The 21,139-nt window shown below is 46.9% G+C and overlaps 1 protein-coding gene across 5 annotated transcripts in view; it reads right to left on the bottom strand.

Annotated features, from left to right (window-relative positions):
• Positions 1-21,139, bottom strand: part of SMC3 (structural maintenance of chromosomes 3) — a 573,351-nt gene that overhangs the window by 428,731 nt on the left and 123,481 nt on the right. For all 5 annotated transcript variants that reach the window (XR_011511201.1, XM_070531360.1, XM_070531363.1 and 2 more), the window contains exon 10: positions 5,949-6,235. Coding sequence is in view for 4 of the 5 variants with exons in the window: in XM_070531360.1 (XP_070387461.1) it covers positions 5,949-6,235 (287 nt within the window). In the remaining variant the exon portion in view is untranslated. The remainder of the gene's footprint in view (positions 1-5,948; positions 6,236-21,139) is intronic.

Raw genomic sequence — 21,139 nt, 5'->3', positions numbered from 1 at the left:
AAAGACGGCGGCCAGCGGGAGAAGCGGAGAACCCGGCTGAACACACGGGGAACGTGGCGCGTTATCTTGCACCAGGCGATTCCAGCAGCGAAGCCGACAATTGCCCTGTGACATCGACACTGATAACCAAGCCACTAGAAGACGTGCCAACGGAGGCTCTCGCACCTGTGCGTACCGCCGGGAGAGTCAGCAACCGAGATCGCATTGTTGCAGGCGACGCGGGTCGAAGGTCATCGCTGGCAGAGAAGGTGTACGTTTCCGATGTATCGTGCGACAGGGACACGCAGCCTGCGAGTGAGCACCAACCGTCGACGAGCTACATACTGTATGGTGATGCAAGGCTCACCAGACGAATCGTCGCACGATTCAGACTCGCCTCGAGCCGCGTTTTGTGTCACCGGTGACTGCAGAAGCGCAGGCATGCAGCGTTCGCAACTCCCTTCGCGCAGTGTCCGCAACTGAGCGGAAGTTCAGTTTGGTGGACCAGCAAGGCCAAGAACAAATTTCGGCCCCTTGTGACTGTGAGTTCATTATTGTGCCTGTTTCCGCAATGAATTGTTTGATCGCTAAAACTCTGTGCCCAAGATGCCAACAGCGTTCTGTGGGTGTACACTGCGATACCAGGCTCGGTCTGGCAGTGAAAATGGTGGTCATGCACTACTCCAGACGGCTCAAGAAAAGGATAAAGAACACCTGAAGAAGGCATCCAAAGCCCACCAAACAGAGGCAAAGGTGTAAGAAGATGCCCGACAGCTATGATTAAAAATATTACAGCCCTGGTGCTTTTTAATAAATTTGCAGTGCTTTTAAAACTTTGCCGCCAGTTTTCGCAATTGCATTTTTTTTGTCAATCACCTCGCTCATGGAAAGCGTAGCACGACAATGGCTGGACCAATTTTGGTCCAGTTTGTTTCACTGTGATCCACAAGCTGTGCTGTACTTAAAGACAGTCTTGAAATGTTTCTTTATCTTTCCATTATTTAATTATTTCACAATTACTACATGGCTCCATGCAGTGAAGCACAGTCATGTGCATGTTATGTTGGGCAAAAAATTATTAGCGCATTGAAAAAAAAAATCGAACACTGTCTTGATGTAGATTAGACATTTGGGCAAACATGCAAAGCATTCCCAGCTCCCTATCGTGTTTTGTTACTGTGCCAGGCTTTCCACAAGCAAGGAACTTATAGATTCTTTTAAAGCAACAACTAATGAAGATATTCCAATGAAATTTTATATTTGTCACATTATTGCAATGTGCGGTGTGTGTGTGTGCCAAATTTCAGCCCTTTCTGTCAAGAAACAAAAAAGTTAATTTTGATACCCTCCCTTAAATAGTCTAAACGTAGTCCTGACAGAAGTGTGACAGAAGGTCCCGAGGTGCACTCCCCAAAAGTGCACTTAACTTGCCCCACTTGACAGGGGTATAAGAACCACGTAAGTATAATACCATATTTACTTGACTCTAATGCGCCTTCGATTTTAACGTGCACCCATTTGCCGTACTTAATTTTTCATACAGAAATACAACTTTCTGTCATTTGGAAAAAGAAATAGTTACTCCCAATACACTAAAGCTAGATAAATAGAAAAGGCCGCAGTTTTGTGCGAAAGGCGAAGCATCGATTGCGATAGCAAATTAGTAGACAGCTATATGAAAAGTAAGGATAGTAGTTTTATCAGCTGTATCAACTTTTTAACATTCGCTTACTAACTGAATTAACAAGCATGGCGTCACGCGCACACATGGAAGCATGAACTCAACTAACTCAGTGACCGTGGAAACTTGTCAAACGCTGGAGTGAGGAAGTGCTGTAGGACGAGCGAGCGAATTGACCTTTGCGCGGTCTCTCGCTTCAACTCGAATAAAGCGACAAGAACACAGCCAGTGCAGCTAGATGGGTAGACTCTGTCTCCATCACAGATCTATTTCAAGATAGGCCAACGTTACTAGACTAGTTTCAGGTGTAAAATTCCCCGCCCGCGCGCTTACAGCAGCTGTCGCCACTTCTGTGACAGCCGCCAGATGGCAACACTGTTCCATCGGGCTCCACTGCAGACGCCTCATCACAGCCTTGAGCTCGTGCGGACGGGCAGTTTGTGCATGTTTCACGCTCGTTAGCGTTCTCCCTTGTCCGAAATAGTGATACCACGAGAAAGCGGTATGCACTTACGGCAATAAGATTTATCACGCCAGTTCTTTAATACTGAAAGAAGGGTAAACTGTACGAAAGGAAGAAACGCATACAGCGAAGCGCACAAGCTGCGTTTCTGAATGTCGTGTGTTTCTTCCTGTCGTCTTAACGTTTTGCGTAGTTTAGGCTTACGAGCCTGAATATCTGGCCAAAGTGCGTGATTGTAGGATGATCTTCATCCCCACCGAAGCTTCTCACCACGCCAAAGAAGCACTACAAAAAGAAAGATGAGGTCGGTCTTTGCACACACAAGCCCCCCCCCCAAAAAAAAGAAAAAGAAGTCGGATGTTTTATTCTGTGAAGATGCTTAATCAGCGAAGCTGCAACGTACGGCCCCTGTGTTTATCACTGGGTTAATCCCGAGGGTTCATTAAAGTATTTCTCAGTTATGAGGTTACGCACACAATCGGCTGCGACGGAGAAAACGACGTCACTGACGGTTTGCCTGCAGTCCACAGTTGTCGCCTGCGTTCGATGTCTCGAGTTTGCTCGGCGGCATGGTTAGCAGCCTTCGCCTGCGATTTGCCGCTTGATTCTTCGAAATTAAATTTCTTCAAAATTAAATCTTTCTGTTACGTAAGACGATGAGTGGCTCATACTCCCTTAAGCAACGGCTCATACCCCCGTAAACGCGGCCTCCCCATTACGACAACAGAAGTGAAGTGAAATTCTACGCTGGAAAGATGAACAGCCACCCAGCCACCTGTGGAAGACGACGACGAACGCGGGAGCAGTGGCACGAGCGCGTGCCGTGGATTTGGCAGGAAGTTCCCGGTCGGCAAGAGGAATCGCACTGTTTCACGCCAAGAGAAGCGTTGCATTGCGGGGAGCACAGAAAAAGTGGAGCGCCGAACTGTCGACATCGTTCCGATAGAAACTCGAATGAATGAATGACAAACGAATGACATGCTTGCTGAAATTCGCTGTCAACAACGAACCACAGAATACACCAACGCTGCACCGCGTGCTTAATCCGGCCCGCCCGTGTAGCCAGCTAGTGAGGGAACAAGCGAAGCCCTTGCACAAATTTTTAAGGGCTGTGGTGTGCAAATCGCCCACATGCCTTCCTGAAAACTTGGCCAACTGCTGGTTCGCGCAAAAGACCCTTTGCAGCACACAGACTACCCGGGAGTGATATACAAGATGCCATGCAAGGAGTGTGACGTGTCGTACATCGGCGAGAGCGGAAATTTTAAACGGCGCTTGAAACAACACATGAACGACGTTGCCAAGGGCCACACAGCCGCGAACACCCTGGCTGAACATCATGAACTAACCGGACACATCATTGACTGGCAGCCATCATCACAAAAGAGAAACACTTATCTGCTCGTTTGCTTTTAGAAATCATGTTACATCCAATTAACCAGACACAATATGAACAGGACACAGGGTAATCTTCCCGAGATATACACCCGAACGCTGCGCCACCTCACCTGTAAATAGCCGCGTGCCCATGCTTACAACTTCATTGTTACCCGTACAGGGTCCGAAACGTCTGTTCTTTATTTTTATTTTAATCTTGGTGAGTGCACGTTTTTTGGCACCTCCATCCTCGGTGCCGTCGATGGCATTCGAAACCGCAAACTTTTTAAAGGCCTTGTTGACCATCGTAGACGTGATGCATCTTTCACCCATCCAGCAAAGTCCTGCAGCGAGGCACGCTTCATTTCATTGGCGGACGTGAATTCGTGGCAGCCACCAACAAGCCATTCAGTGTAGAGCGCCCGAATTCTATCTTTCACTGGCTTGTTCAAACAAACATCGAGCGGCTGGAGCTGCGATGTCATGCCACTGGGTATCACGACAAGATTGGTGTTGCATGCAGCCAGCTTGTCCTTGATGTCCTTGATGCAAGTAAAGGTGCACTTGAACGCGTCGAGCACAAGCATCCCACGCAGACCCAAACTGCGGCCGGGTCTCCTCCGCCAAACGTTATCAATCCACTCGGCGACCAAGTCCATGGTCATCCAACCTTTTTTGTTTGCGCGCACAATCACGCCACTTGAAAACACGATTTCTTTCGGGAGCGTCTTCTGCCTGAAGATAAGATATGGGGGCAGCTTGTGCCCATCTACAGTTCAACAAAGCATTGCCGTGACTCCAGTTTTTTCATGGCCTGAAGAAAAAACGCACACTTGTTTCACCCCCTTCTTTTCAACGGTTGTAGTGGCAGGCATGTCAAAGTAGAGTGGCGTCTGATTGGCTTTTCAAATCTGTCCGAAGTGGTAGCCGTTTCGATGGCGCAACTTCAAAACGTACACTGAAAACTGTGCAATTTCTTTTCATATTCTTCGGGAAATTTTTGCCATCTCCTTGTCCGCCTTCTAAGAGAAAAGCCTTTTCTTTTCATAAAATTTGATAGCCAGCACCTACTAGCTCTGAAGTCACTCCGCATAAGCCCTTTCTGTAGGGCTAACTGCATCGTCCGTACTTTGAACAGATCGGTCATCACAGGCCGCTTTGCCGCTCGCTGCTCTTGCACGTATTCTGCGAGGAGCTCTTCTATTTCGGCAAAACGGCCCTGCTTCGGTCACGGAGTAAGACATTCAGGAGGGGAAACTCCCGTCAAAGCGAGCGAGCGCGGGCGACCAGAAAAAGTCCAATTGTTGTATGCGCCGACGGGGCCGTATACAGTGGCGGCGCCATGCGGCGCATCAAAGAAGCCGCAGCGAAAAAAAAAAATGCAGCGCCCGGGCAGGCGGTTGTTCCGGCGCGCTCTCAATGGCAGTAATTTCTTTCCAGGCCGCCAGCACGACAACAGCTCCGCAGGCTTGTGACTTTTTCTGGTCGCCGCAAACAGCGGAGTTTCCACTCCTAAATGTTTCTTGCTCCGTGGCTTCGGTCCACTGAAGCCCTTCCTTGTTCCTTTGCTGGCGAAAATATTCTCCTTCCGTTTGCACCAGTCCCGCACGGAAGTTTCGGGAACTCCGAACGCCTGTAATGCGGCCCGATTTCCCTCCGTTTCCGTGCACATGGTAACTTTCCTTTTAAATGTGGCATCATAGTGGACTCCATGTGTCCTCGCAGTCGGTGCTTCCTTGCTGATAGAAGAAACGCAGAAAACGAGAAGACAGGTGATTGACTAGGTTACACTAGCGCCTGGTTACACGTACAACATGAAGGTATGCACATGGAGGAAGCTACGACAGCTAGGCTAGAAGCGCGCACGAGGCGGCCATTTTTCGAATGTTGATGGCTATATGGTAAGGCCGATTTAGGGTCGTACTCTATTATAACGCGCATGCAATTTTGGAACCCGTTTTATCGGAAAAAAGGTGCACATTAGATTCGAGTAAATACGGTAAGTTGTGCAGACAACTCGTACCCAACTGTTTAGTTGAGGCTCCCAGCACTTGTCCCAATTAAATTCTTCCTCAATGTCCCTGTAGTGTTGTGCTGCCCATAATCTTCAGCCAACCAACCAACTCCCCTATTTTTCCAATTTGATGCAAATAGATCACATTAAAAGTTGATGAGCAAACCTACAATACTTTGTTTAGCCCCTTCCTACCAATACAGGCATGCTAAAAAAATTATACTGAGGTTGCAGTAACATAATACTATTGCACTGTATTTTTATTCGAAATCCACCATTTGCCCTCCCTCATTGGTCAAATGCACCCTCTTTCCCTTTGTTTTTTTTTAAATATTTTTTCAAGAAAAAAGGGTGCGACATTTAAAGGTGTTCATATGGTATAACTGCAAAGTGCGTTGCTACTGCAGCCATGCAAGAAATAGTGCTTCACTCACTCGCGAGTGCATTCCTCCTCACGCTTTTTCTGTGCCTCGTACTGGGGACGAATGCCGTCCAGCAGGGCCATCTTCTGGGCCACTGTCTCCTGTAGGCGGGCCAGCTCCCGCTCAGCACGCTTGCGTGATGAGTCGTCCCCCTCAACTTCATCGCGCAGGTCCTTTATGGTCAGCTCCAGGCGGGTCTTCTCCTTGAGCGCTGATGACTGCTCCTGCGACAGGGCCTCCCGCTCCTCCCGCTGGGCCTGCGCACGACTCTTCACCTCGCGCAGCTCCTTGCTCAGCTTCTGCACAACCCATTCCCCATTGGGCCATGTTTACTTCATCTTGGCAGCCCATCGAAACAAATCCTGTAGAGTTGATGCAGGCAAAGCTATTTTCAACTCTAGCTGTCAAGATCAGCTGGCCACAATGTCCCACACTGGAACACTTGTCACCAAAAGAAGCAATCATTTCAGCTGCACTGTACTTTTAAACACCACAAAAGGAAGTATAACACAATGATACAATCTTATTGGGCTAGGACTTAATTGGCAAAGTGCATGTCCTTGTTCATGTGTGCTTATGCTTGTATGAGTGCAATAAGATGGCCAGCTAGCCCAATTTCAATCCCTGCTCACCTGTGCATGCTGACAGTGCGGGTGTATTCGGAAAATGTCTATGCCATAATCTTACCCATACACATCCAACAGTACTGCACCTCAGCAGCGGCAATCATTTGGCTTCTTAAACAATAACGGAAAGGATTCTGCCAGAGTCGGCAACATCTGGTAGACCGGCTTAAAGTTAAAATGCGAGCTGCCATGAATGGTGGCACTGCACATGGCCAATTTCAGGAAGAGGTATCAAGAACTTGCCAAAGGGGAGGCCAGCAAGCAGAAGCTGCAAGATTTATTTGACAGGTCTGTGGCTCAGAAGACCACTATGAAAAAAAGAAAACCACGAGACCACTTATAAAGCGAAACGTAATGGCCCTGGGTAATACACATCTTCTCTAAAAAATTATGTTAACACAGGTTCTTCAAAACATGTTTTAATTCTACAATGTGTAGTGACTGTTTTTCACTGACATTCATTACACCCAAACAAATCTCCATTTTCACTGTGAGAGAACATAGTCCTCTGCAAGGCATGTGCAACATCTGCTTTGTCATGCATATATTGCTTGCAATGCCAGGCCCCATTTCTTCTCCCTGCAGTGATAAAGCTTCGGAATCTATGGATTTTTGGGGTCTTACAAAAAATGATAAACTCTTAAAACAATTTGCACCCTTTGGGGGCTTATCTTCTCACAACAATAATTGTCATCTGCCTTGCTTGCGTGTCCTTCCTTGAAAACTGCGCAATCGCTACTTTCCTGGCAAAAATGCTATGTCACGCTGATAACGCCCCTGCCGTTCATTGCCTGGAAATACCGGCCGCACGGTATTAAAGAAAGGAAATGCGGGAAAGATAGATGATGACTATTGTTGCGGGACAAGATAAGCCTGAAGGGTGCAAACTTATTTAAGTGTAGCGAAATCTACTGCTTTTTCAAAACTGTCTACTTTTTCTACTTTATCTTAGAGTCAAACGTCGATATACCAAAGTCATGCTCGCATGAAAAACCTTCCTTAACCCTATCGCTGTCGGACCTCTCTGGCCGTGATGCACCCCCAGTGTCGGTTTGGTTTCAGGGAACGAGCATAACAGGGAATGAACATACAAATTCATTTTGGTTATTATTGGTATACAAATAACTTAGTCAATGGAATATGCACATTTCAGTGTTCTGCAGCTGTTGTTAGTAAACATCATCAACATCACCATCAGCCTGACTATAAATGAGATAAATGAGGGTAACATGAAAAAAAAAGACACTGCTCAATACTTCTTGAGTGTGGCAGATCTTGAAGCATGCGTCTAGGCACAAGCCTTTGTCGCACTCAGCGCACATCACACGGGTGTCTTTCCTTTTCTTTTGCCCTCGAACAGTGTTCGCACACATGTGACACCTCCGTTGGGTGCGACTCCCTTTGGCTTCGCTCGGAGGAACCATCTGGGGAAAGTGTCGTGCCATGAGCCTTGTCTGGTCATCACCGCTTCGTTTTCCACCTCTCCTCCTAGCAGTGTGGAACTCTTGTATCAGTTGGTACACGACATTCAAGCGAAATTCGCCGAATGTTTTGCGTCCACCATTTTCACGCCGCAAGATGAATGCATTTAGAAGGCACATGTACATAATATGCAAAACAAAAAAACCCTTTTGTACCACTTGAGGCTCTTCCTAATGTTTTCAGCAAAACTCATCATCATGCCCATCTTGTCCACTAACCTTATCTTCATATTGTATTCGAGAACGCATGCGGGCTTTCGCTTGTTCTCGCCTGTTACCCTATCCACCTTCCCTGTGTCTCCCAGACGTGCATCATGCTTCGATGTTGGGACATGTACTTCTCTCTTATGCCATTTGAGTGCAAGAAGCGTCTTGGTATGATATGACTCCACTTCCCTTTTTTTCATCTTTTTTGAAAAATTTGGAAGCCCCTTCCTGATGGTCTGAACAGTTCCACATGTGTTGGCTTTTTATCTTGAAGGCAGTTGAATAGTGCTCGACTACTGTACCAATTATCTACAACTAGCGAATGTCCTTTTCCGAGGTAGTCTTCAAGAAGCTCTATAACGATGGAGCCAGAAAATCCCAAATCCTTGACCATTGTCATGTTTGTCGTCGCTCCAGTGTACACAACAAATTTCAGAATGTAGCCAGTTTTGACATCGCAAAGAACAAATAACTTGACACCAAAGCGGTGCCTCTTCGAAGGAATGTATTGCCGAAATGACAGCTGCCCTTTCCATGGCATCATAGACTCGTCTATGCACAGGTCTTGGTGCGGAATTCGTAGGCTACTCAGCATGCTCTGAATTGCTTCCATAAATGGCCGCACTGTTCTCAGCCAATCTGTGATATCTGTGAAGTCGTTCAGATGGCGAAGCCGCAGAAGGAGCAGGAAGCGGTTCAACGAAAAAATGGTTGCAAAAAATGGTGTGTGCAACATGGAGTTTGTACTCCAGTAGTCTTGCAAGGCATTCTTTCTTATCAGGCCCATCAGCAGAACGACCGCAAGGAAACAGTGCATTTCTGCTACATCTGTCTTCACCCAAGCTCTCAGCCGCGACGTGCACGCAACTCCTTGGGCGCTTGTCATCACTCGCGCGAACGGATTCATTTCACTCAGGATATGTGAAACGATTGGCTCATCAAAAAGCAGCTTGAAATAGTCACCTTCTTGCGCATCTGGTTGAAGAGTTGCGCTTGCGGACGGTCCTGAACGCGACGCGTTGAAAGGAAACAACGTTGGTGAGAAATCTTCTTTCTTTCACAATGTTTCCATTTGCCACGTACGCTTAGCAGATGATGGTCCCGCCGTTTCAACATCCGAATTTGATGATGCGGAACTCACCTCTTCCTCGGATGAAATGCTGTCCGAGCTCGGCTCGTATTCTGAATCGGAAGAGCCACCGCTCCAATGAGCAGATGAAGGTCCCGCGCGCTCAGCCATCCGAAAGCAACCGCGCGCAGGGAGAATGCGCTTTCACTCGCCCGCACAACAGAGAGAAATGGGATGTTGTGTGATCAAGAAGACAGAGGGAGATGGGAAAAGGCTAAAACAAAGTTTGAGGGACTTTACGTTTACTGCTGCAAGCTGGAAGCGAAGGTGCGGCGAGAGAGCGAAAGCAGCAATCGAGTCATGTGTCGGTCTCTTTTCGGAGAGGCAACGGCATGTGCCCCTGAACTTGATGCACCGTAGCAGACACACCAACAGAAGAAAAAATAAAAACCTTCAAACCAGCGGAGATGGCAGATCAACCTTTCAACCCAAACCACATGCGCGCAACGCATGATCCAGCGAACATGGAGCGACCGCACCACTCAGCAAAGAGAGAGGAAAGAGTGGCAGTCGCACCGTATTCTTCAATACATATACCAACACAGTGCAGGGCGAAAATACGAACTTGTAGAAAGATTCAACAAAGGACGTGGCCAGTCCAGGAGCAGCAGCTTTGCGCTCAGGTACGAAACTTTGAACGCACGATAGAGAACGTACCAGTACGTCAGTGACACTGTGGGGGGCAAGCGCAAAGACGTACCGGTGCGTCCGTGACAGCGAAAGGGTTAAAGGGCCCCTCTCCAAGCCCCATAGCAAATTTTTGTTCACACTGGAAGTTATATGTCATCAAGGCAGTGTTCTGCCGCACAATTTTTTTTCATATGTGCTCATTAATAGCAGAGATAGAAATATTTCAGTGCCGTGAAGCCAAGATTTCAAGAGGCGAGCTCCATTGCTAAGCGAGACACTCTCTCCACTTGCCCCGTCTAGCCTCCGCAAGCGAAATTCCTTTTGTGCGTTCTCCCATACTGGACCTCGAGGATTGCGTGTGCATTCGTCATGGGCCCCGCCTTCATTTTTTTGTGTGTGTGTGTGCTTTTTTGCGGCACAGCGCATTCCCGCTGATGGCATCGAGCGTGAGCTGTTGTGAGTGTCGCGTTTCATGTGGCGAATGATTTTGCACGCTGTGCACGAGGGCACCTGACTAGCACTATACGTCAGTGCTACACGAATACTGAGGAAGGACCAAACGGATCACAAAGCATGATCCCGTGCTGTAGCACAGTAGAAAATTACATAGTTTCGGTGTCTGCGCACACGACTGCATGACGTGGGGACAAGCAGACAAAAACGAAGTACATCTCTCTTGCTGCGGTGCAAAGTAAAACAAAAACATGCAGACATTTGGTTTGTGTGTTTTATTACTTCTCTAAGCTTTAATTTAATCTATTCAAGCAACACATTACCCAAATAACAGATGCTGCTTATAATAATTCTCGAAGTCACGTGTCCCTATGAGCGATGTCACAGAAAACACGTGTACGTAAGTGCACTAGCATATGTAAGTCGTTCTCCAACTTATAGCGCGGTGGCTGCGAGAAGGAAAACCAGCGTTCGATTTGAAATTTCAGATCTTTCCGCAGCACATGGCAATGTAACACTTTGCAGACACAATCATTATTGTGCATTGTGTCTCTGCGTTTGTCAAATCAATATGGCCAGACCTGATGAGGGGGCCTTTAAGTAGCGAATTTCATTCAGTTGAGGTTACTATTCAGCAGTAAAAATAATTTCACAGGTTCCCAGAATATTCTTGTGCATAGTACCTCGTCAGCTCAACAAATCATTGCAAGGTCAGGCCATAATTGCGCAATTAAGAGCGTTGGCATGTGTGGTGCAGATAGCAGTGGGATCAATGCATTGGCATGGCTCACAGTATTCGTAATTTGCATGTGGCATGTTTCACAGCACCCAGTGATGGAAGTGGCACTTCGTCTTTTGGAGCAGCTTTGGAAGCAGAGAAAATCACAGTTTGGAGCAGAAATATATGCTTTCGGAGCGGAAAGGTCTGCTGTTTGGAGCAAGAAATGAATGCTTTGGAGCAGTAACTTACTTCTCTGGTGCAAAGATGATGATGATGAAGTGTGGTGTTTTGTGGCGCAGGGGCCAGGTATGGCCAAAGAGTGCCAAGCCAATGGTAATGAAATCAAAGTGAAGCGATAAATTACGAGCAATGGATGTGACAGGGCTGTAAAGGGGCCTAAAAGATGGTCACTATAAAATGTGTAAGAGCTACATGTAATAAAACTATGACAATGACTATGAGGCATGCCAAGGTCGCGAAAGAAGCATTCTAAAAGAATTACAATGTGCTAAAATTGGTCATTTGGATAAAAAATTCGAAAAGCACTACTGCCCTAACAGAGTCTTGGAAGCGCAAGGACCTGAAGGTGTGTGCTGTCCAGAACTACTATCACAGCAACATCCTCTAGAGAGAGGATGCACTACGATACTATTGGGTTATTAACACGCACAACCACATCATTCAAGAAACCTAGGACAGCTTTGGAGGTAAAAAGGGGTTCTTCACCAAGAAACATACTGGGATGGAGAAGGAGACAATACCGGTATGCTAGAGGAAAATGTTTCCTTCTTTCTCTTTCGGCTTCCCAACACTCCAAAAAGACATGGAGGACGGTGAGCCTTTCACCACATCTACCACAGGTAGGAGGTTCGTTGCCAGTAAGCAGAAAATTGTGAGTACCATATGTATGTCCTATTCTGAGTCTACAGAATAGGGCATCAGTCCGTCTTGTTTTTGTAATTAAGTGCCAGAAACCTAACTTTGGCTTCATCAAATGGAACTTATTATTTGTTTCATTGTCTCACATGCGTTTCCAGTGCATTCGCAGTTTCATTCGCAAAAAAGGTTTGAGGTCTGTGGCAGGAATAACAGTGGTGGAATTACCAGCTTGAGGTGTAATTGATGTGGTCATTTGGTCTGCCAGCACATTACCCTCGAAGCATCTATGACCAGGGATCCAGCATATTGTCACATGTCTACGAGACAAATAAATATTGCAGAACAACAGTAAAGCTCACTAAAAACATTATTTTTGTGTGTTTCTTAAGGACATTAGTGTTTTTACAACACTTAAAGAGTCCTTGAATATTATCGCTTCCTCTAGTTTTAATTTCTTTATGTGTTTTACCGCAGGCAGTACTGCTGAGGCTTCTGCAGTAAAGATGCTTGTATGGGGGTTCAGTACACCTGCTTCAGAGAAAGAGGGTCCAACAGCCACGTAAGTCCCGCCAACATGCAATTTTGACGCATCGGTGTAGAATTCCGAACAACAGTACTTCAATTGGAGTTCGTAGAAATGCATTCATATTTCGAGCTCTGGTGCGTATTTTGTAACTCTTACAAAATATATATCATGTTCTATCACCTACCAATTCCAAGGCGGTAGCTGCTTCGCTGGAGGCATTAAGTGGTGTTCGAAGAGTGGGACATCTATTTCCATGCTAAGCTCCCTCACAAGGAGTGAGAAAGGCTGTCTCACAGAGGGTCGATTACGGAAAAGTGCAGTACATCTCAAATCGTTAATAGTTTCACAACACGGATGTTCAGGATTAGAGTGCACTTTAAGGAAATATGTAAAGCTGGTGTAAGATCTCTGCAGATTGAGTGACCACTTATTCGATTCTACATATAAGCTTTCAATGGGACTAGTTCTGAATGCGTTTGTGGCCAGACGGATACCCAGGTGGTGGACGGGATCCAGCATCTTTAGTGCACTGGGGGCGGCAGAGTTGTATACTATGGCACCATAGTCTAACCGTGACTAAATGAGGCTCTTGGTAAATATTCGTTATACAGTTCCTGTCGCTACCCCATGTTGTGTGTGATAGTATTTTCAGTAATGTCATTGTTTTTAGACATTTCGCTTTGACATATTTTATGTGTGGGATAAAAGTAAGCTTAGAGTCAAGTATTATACCTAGAAATTTGTGTTCTTTGTTGACAGGTATTTCTTGTCCACACAGATCCATGCACGGGTCTGGAACCAGGCCTCTCTTTCGTGTAAAAAGAACACACAAACTATTGTGGGGGTTGATTTTAAACCCATTTTCGTCTGCCCACTTAGATATCTTGTTCAATCCCTGCTTTACTCGTCTTCCGCACACTGCAAGGTTACAGGATTTAAAACCTATTTATATGTCACCTACGTAGACAGAATAAAATATAGCTGGTGGTAATGAAGCGCGGAGAGTGTTCATCTTAAGAGTGTGCAGCTGAGCACACCTCCCTGGGGTACACCAGCTTCCTGTATAAATGGACGTGAGAGTACATTCCCGGCTTTCACGCGGAAGGTATGATTGGACAGATAACTTTCTATCAGGTTTAGCATACTGCCGTGAATGCCCATCTCCGACAAATCTTGCAATATCCAACAGCGCCACGTCATGTCGTACGCCTTTTCCATATCAAGAAATATAGACAAGTAGTACTGTTTGTGTATAAAGGCATCACGAATATGTGACTCTATGCGTACTAGATGGTCGGTTGTAGAGCGACCTTCCCTGAAGCCACACTGATAAGGGTCAAGCATTTTGTTAGATTCGAGGAAATGTAACAAACGGCGATTTATAATTTTCTCAAATAACTTGCAAAGACAAATTGTAAGCGCTATCGGACGATGACTATTTACAGAGGATGGATCTTTACCTTGTTTTAATATTGGAATTACAATAGCTTCTCTCCAAGTGAGAGACAGGTATACAGTATTAGATTTGTTGGACGATCCCACCACTGTCAACCAGATGTAGGAGTCGTCGGACGACCTCGCCGCTGCCACCATTGGAAGGAGTTGAAGATCGTAGATAGGAACTCGGTGAACAGGACTTATTTGCAGTATTTACATATTTTACATTTTAAGCAAGATACATTGGCAGTCTAGCGCGACTCCCATATGGAGCCCGCAAGACTAACATACAGCAAACAGATTACGAGCACACAGCTCACGAGTACATTTCTAGCATGACAACAAGCACTCAGCTCCCGACGACGAGCACACTCTAGCAGCCGGCAACCGCTGCTTATAAGCTCTTGATTCCAAGCGAACGGAAACGTTCGTCCAGTCATCGTTCGACGTCACCGTTCGACGTCACCGAAGATGACCCGCCCTTTTTGGAGGAGGAAGGCTCACATATTCGTGTTGCACACACACACAGGTGTCAAGGTCCGGAGACGACGTCAGAGGGCTTCGTAGAACTCTGCTTTGTCCCGGGGGGCGCGGCCGATTACCACAGTCCTGAGCCGACACCGCGCCACGTGGCTGTCAGTCATCCACAGTTCCCTGAAGTGTGCCCCGTCTGGTGAGATTGGGACACGTGCAGCGGGCTGAAAGCTGGCACGTTGCCACCCCGTACGGCCATTCTTAACAGCTCCTCCATGGCCTGTAAAATCTCGCCTGGCCAGTGCTGGCAACCGCTGGGCAGGAAGAGAATGGCTGGCGAGCAAGATGATGGCTTTGCTCTCTGCAACCCCTGCGCACTTGGAATGCCTCCAACCATCTCACAACAACTAGCACAGAAGAGTCGACCCAGCAACACAATACCGCTCAGCATTCAAACGCCCGGAATTAGCTGCTAACCTACCAGGCTTCCTATCACAATTTCTATGCAAGTCACTCAACTGGAAATCCCAAATTTTGCCTGAAAATTTCGTGCCGCCAAAGCGAGCGTTCACATTCCTCTTGAGTTCGACCAAACCCGTCCGTCGCGCTGCACAAGAGTAAAGGTTTACGCAGAATTAAACCGAAGGCTCTCAAACACCAATAACCGAACATATCTTAAGCAGCCTAACTTCACGAACAGCCTGTTCTTACCCTATCGCAGTGGCCTACTTATCTCACGTACTGCTGCCACTGAACCGTCTGGCCAACTCCACAGGTACGTAAATACAATCGCGCTAGCTTTGTGGTCTCTATTCCAACACGTGCTTGCGTCATACACAAAGTTTTTATCACGCTTACTCACATTTGTTCCTTTAGTCCACACAGGACGCGTTCCTTAAACGAACAACCAAACTTGCATAACTTACGCAACACAGAGAAACCTTTGAACAAATGTGTCTTTTACTAACTAGCTCTACGCACGCGTACTATAGAAGTCAGAATACAGTTATGACTGGAGCAACCCAGTCATAAATCTGCTTCCTTCCGTCCGCACAGGACACGCGCTAATGGAACTAAGAACGCTTCTCAGTGCAAATGATGCACTTACTGAAAACCTACGCGGTTAACCTTAGAAAATAAAAAAACGCTTATAAAAAAAAGGTTAACTAATACACACGCGCGCTACGATAGGCCTCTAACCGATAACCTTGACACTCAGGTTACTCACACATACAAAAAAAGAAAGCCTATCTACTTATTAATGAACACCTCGCGATACTACATGTTTACAAAAAAAAAATGCGTCTTTCAAATCTCGAGCTTCTCAAATAAAACATAAACAGAGCTCATACCTTTACATATTGAAAGAAACTTAAATCGCAAAAATTCTCGGATGCTCAAGAAATAAAACAAAACAAAATGTTTTACTTCTACGGAAGCTCTCTTGGCCTCCTGTTCCCGATTGCTTACGACTAACTCATACTTTGGGCCGTACTCGAGGTGGTCGCAGTCCGAAAGCTACTCTGGCTACCGGGGAACAATAAAAGGGCTGAATCACTATCAGCTCCCCCAAGACGTTAGTCTCCTACCATTTTGCATCCTGGCGCCCCACTTTCATAAAGACCTCAATTGACCGCGTCGCTACTCCCCACCTGGTCTCATCTTGCCACCTTGCGCTTCTTTGTACTACACGCTAAGCTTCGAAGAGAACGACGGAACGACGAGCAATTTAACTGCCCCGTGCCCTTTGTCCGCGTCCGTGCAGAACATGCTTCTCGGTCCCCCTTTGACCGGTGGCTCGAACATGTTTGATGCGTCAACATCGTCCGTGACGACCGCACCTTTTTTTTCTCCGCGCCCTGCCTTTTCGGGCCTGTCGCCGTCTTTGGCTTCGCTACATTAGCCACCGCATTCCAATCCTTTCGCCGCTTCTTTCTGCAGCGCTTTCTCCTCGAACTCTCTTTCATGCCGTCATCTCGCGCCTCGTGCTGGCCGTTACACATCTCGTCGGCCCAGATCGGTCTCTTACCCGCACAGTCGGAGTGATTATCATTTAAATAGACTCTACCTTTGCCTCGACTGGCGGACAGCTCAACCGACTCTGGCACAATGCAGCAGGCTTTACTCGAGTTATGCAACTCGCACTCTTGCGAACTGCCCTCTACTGCATTGCCCAGCTCACGCTGTGCATCGACACACAGCCCGTCGGTCTCGATCGCTGTCTCACCCGCACAGTCCGAATGATTCCTAATTAAATCATCTATCTCTAGGCTACCTAGACTGGCGGAGAGCCGCACCGATCCCTGAACAATGCAGTTGTTCTCTCGTGAACTACGGAGCTCGCCATCCCGAGAACTACTCTCAACTGCATCGCTCAGCTCGCACTTCACTTCGGCACGCAGATCTGACTCGACATGGGTGCTCGCGTCTGTCAAGTCCGCAGTATTCTGTACCTCACTAACGACCTCAATACCATGAGATGCAACGCAAACGCGCGGTAACTGTGCCAATTTGTTCGCAGCTGGCCTAGCTGTCTCTACAGCCCTCTGTTGGCACAGCACCTCGTCACTCTCACTTTGGCCTTTAACGGCCTCTGTTGCCACTAAGGTATCGTCAGCTGCTAGCAATTCGAGTTCACCTGTGAACGTGCTGCTACTCGCAGGTACTACTACTTCTGTCGGCTTTCGACTGAAATCTGCTATCTACTTCCCACTTTCGCTGCGTCCAGCCTACAGATTTTTCAAGCCGCTGTGGACTTCGTGCGCTTAACTACTGCAAATCCTCTGTTTCTTTAGTGCTGCAATTTCTAATTCAACCTCCTGCCGTCTTTGCTCACGCTCTCGGCGTTTTCGCTCGCGCTCTCGGCATTCTTGCTTAATTGATTCCTGTTCCTGTCTTTTTCTTAGAATTCGGTTACCTAGGTTTTCAATTAGTTTCAAATCATTACTACTTGCGAGAATGGTTTTCCGAATTTCTGCTTCCGTCGAGTCCTTCTCTACGTCTACCTCGAGCTCTTTTCACAACCACAACAGGTCAGCTCCCGTCAAACACATTAGGACCATGGTCGCTACTTTAAGCTTTGGCTCTGCTGTCACACAATACTTGCTGCGCTACCCACGCAAATCAAAATACAAGTAAAAAGATCCCCAGCGAATCAAATCCAAAAACACAGAGAAATTGAAGCCTGGTAAATCTTACAGCTAAAACCAAACACTTACTCACTGAAGCAGCACCATATCACCAGTACTTCTCCGCCGTATCCAGTCAGTTGCAAGAGGTGGTCAATCTCAAGTCACCTCCAACTTAATCAGGATACTGGTCAGTCACCATGTGCCAACATCCGTCAGCTGCCGTTGCTGTCTCCCGAGTCGTAGGCCGATTTACGAGCCATAGGCTGATCTAGGAGCCGTAGGCTGATCTCACCGCTGCCATTCAGTTATTAAGATTTGTCGGACGACCCCACCGCTGTCAACCGGATGTAGGAGTCGTCGGACGACCTCACCGCTGCCACCATTGGAAGGAGTTGAAGATCATAGATAGGAACTCGGTGAACAGGATTTATTTGCAGTATTTACATATTGTCACGTGGTGGTGACGTTGAATAAGACAGTAGCAATACTGTGAACAAGAAAACTAACTTTTATTGGGCGATCCTGTGCCCACAAAACAGGCTACACTTATAGCGCAACGATAGCGGCGAACACGCTCGGCGATCGTCGAAAATCTGATCAGCGGGTCAAGCGCGTCGGCTTTTATAGATCAGTCATCGAATGTTCCAGATTAACTGATGGGACCCGCGTGTCTTCCACAAAGTTCTACACCATTCGTGTCACGCGATGAAATCTGATAACACAAGGTTCGGCGACAACAGACACGCGGATAGAAGCGTCGATAACTTTCCAGAAACGTCGGATACATGCAGGCGCGTCCCTCGCTCTGCGATTACAGTTGTTAAGCGGCGAAACGTGGTTGCCCGATAAAGATAAGTACACGTGTCAATATTTTACATTTTAAGCAAGATACATTGGCAGTCTAGCGCGACTCCCATATGGAGCCTGCAAGACTAACATACAGCAAACAGCTTATGAGCACACAGCCTACGAGTACATTTCTAGCATGACAACGAGCACTCAGCTCTTGACAACGAGCACACTCTAGCAGCCAGCAACCGCTGCTCATAAGCTCGATTCCAAGCGAACGGTAACGTTCATCCAGTCATCGTTCGACGTCACCGTTCGACGTCACCGTTCGACGTCACCGTTCGACATCACCGTTCGACATCACCGTTCGACGTCACCGTTCGACGTCACCGAAGATGACCTGCCCTTTTTGGAGGAAGCGGGCTCACATATTCGTGTTGCGCACACACACAAGTGTCAAGGTCCGGAGCCGACGTCAGAGGGCTTCGTAGAACTCTGCTTTGTTCCGGGTGGCGCGGCCGATTACCACAGTCCTGAGCTGACACCGCGCCATGTGGCTGCCGGTCATCCGCAGTTCCCTGAAGTGCACCCCGTCTGGTGGGATTGGAACACATGCAGCGGGCTGAAAGCTGGCACGTTGCCACCCCGTACGGCCATTCCTAACAACAGAAGCCCAAATGGTGTTAAAAAGAGCGAGAAGTGTGATTTGTGTATCTTTGTGTAAGTTTTTGATTATGTCATATACAATTCTGTCAGCTCCAGGTGCTGAGCTCTGACATGCGTTTAGAGAATATTTCAGCTCGGCAACGCTGAAAGGATGGTTATAGGCTTCCTTTGGTCTGAATTTCCAATTTAATGTCTTACATTCCGCTATTTCTTTACATCTGAGCAACGACCTAGAATAATTAATTGAGCTAGAGACACCCTTGAAGTGCTCCCCAAGTGCGTCTGCCTGTTCCTCCAAGGTATTCCCTTGATCATGGACCAAGGGTAATGGCTGGGTCTGCTCTCCGTGAAGCCTCCTAAGTGCATTCCAAACTTTTGCCTCTTGTGTGTAGGAGTTTACGCATAAAATAAATTTCTCCCAGCTCATTCTTCTTGCCTGTCGCCTTGTCCGCCTTCCCTGCGATTTGATGTGCTGAAATTACACGAGATTTTCCGCAGTTAGTGTTTCACACAGTAATTCCATGCCTTGTTTTGCTTCTTCCGTGCCTGTCTGCAATCGTCATTCCACCATGGAACGCATTGTTTAACGACCATTTGTTTGAGGGATGCATCCGTTAAACCTCCTAAGGGCATTCCAAACTTTTGCCTCTTGTGTGTAGGAGTTTATGCTTGAAATAAATTTCTCCCAGCTCGTTCTCCTTGCCTGTCACCTTGTCCGCCTTCCCTGCGATTTGATGTGCTTAAGTTCCACAAGATTTTCCGCAGTTGGTGTTTGATGCAGTATATTTTATGCCTTGTTTTGCTTTTTCCGTGCCTGTACGCAATCGTCATTCCACCATGGAACGCATCGTTTACATGAACGACCATTTGTTTGAGGGATGCATCCGTTAAGCCTCCCAAGTGCATTCGGAACTTTTGCCTCTTGTGTGTAGGAGTTTATGCTTGAAATAAATTTCTCCCAGCTCATTCTCCTTGCCTGCCGCCTTGTCCACCTTCCCTGCGATTTGATGTGCTTAAATTCCACGAGATTTTCCGCAGTTGGTGTTCGACGCAGTATATTCCATGCCTTGTTTTGCTTCTTCCGTGCCTGTCTGCAATCGTCATTCCACCGTGGAACGCATTGTTTACATTAACGACCATTTGTTTGAGGGATGCATCCGTTAAGCCTCCCAAGTGCATTCCAAACTTCTGCCTCTTGTGCGTAGGAGTTTATGCTTGAAATAAATTTCTCCCAGCTCGTTCTCCTTGCCTGTTGCCTTGTCTGCCTTCCCTGCGATTTGATGTGCTTAAATTCCACAAGATTTCCCGCAGTAGGTGTTCGACGCAGTGTATTCCATGCCTTGTTTTGCTTCTTCCGTGCCTGTCTGAAATCGTCATTCCACCATGGAACGCATCGTTTACATGAACGACCATTTGCTTGAGGGATGCATTTTTCTGCTGCCCCGATAATAAAACCTGTAAAATACTGTGCTGCATAGTAATATCATTGATAAAACCAAGTGTTAAATAGGTTGATTCATTAAACTGCTTCCAATCAGCCATTTCTAGTTTCCATCGAGGCATTTGTGGTGAACGGTCATATTGCTCTGCTAGCTTGAGTAATATAGGAAAATGGTCACTCCCCAGTGGATTTTTGATTACCACCCGTTTCAGGTAAGGAATTATTGAAGCGGATCCAATAGCCAGATCAATAGATGAGTAAGAGTTGTGGGTGAAGTTAAAATATGTAGGTTCTTTCTTATTAAAAAGGCATGCACCAGAGCTTACAAGAAAATTTAGAAACTATTAGTCGCCCTCGAGTGTCGCACCGGGCGTCTCTCCAGAGATTGTTGTGGGCATTCAAATCACCTACGATCATGTAGGGTTCAGGAAGCTGATCCACTAGGCAAGGGAAATCCGTTTTTTGAGCTGTTGATTAGGTGGAACGTACAAAGAGCAGATTGTAACTAACTTGTTAAAAATGATTGCTTGTGCGGCGACTGCCTCAAGATGCGTCCGAAGTTCAAATAAGCGACATGCTACACTCTTATCAACTACGATGGCTACATCACCGG

Source organism: Dermacentor albipictus, chromosome 1 (assembly GCF_038994185.2).
Source record: "Dermacentor albipictus isolate Rhodes 1998 colony chromosome 1, USDA_Dalb.pri_finalv2, whole genome shotgun sequence".
NCBI lineage: Eukaryota > Metazoa > Arthropoda > Arachnida > Ixodida > Ixodidae > Dermacentor > Dermacentor albipictus.
Note: the sequence above shows the minus strand (reverse complement) of the source record. Positions and strands in the feature narration are given on the sequence as shown.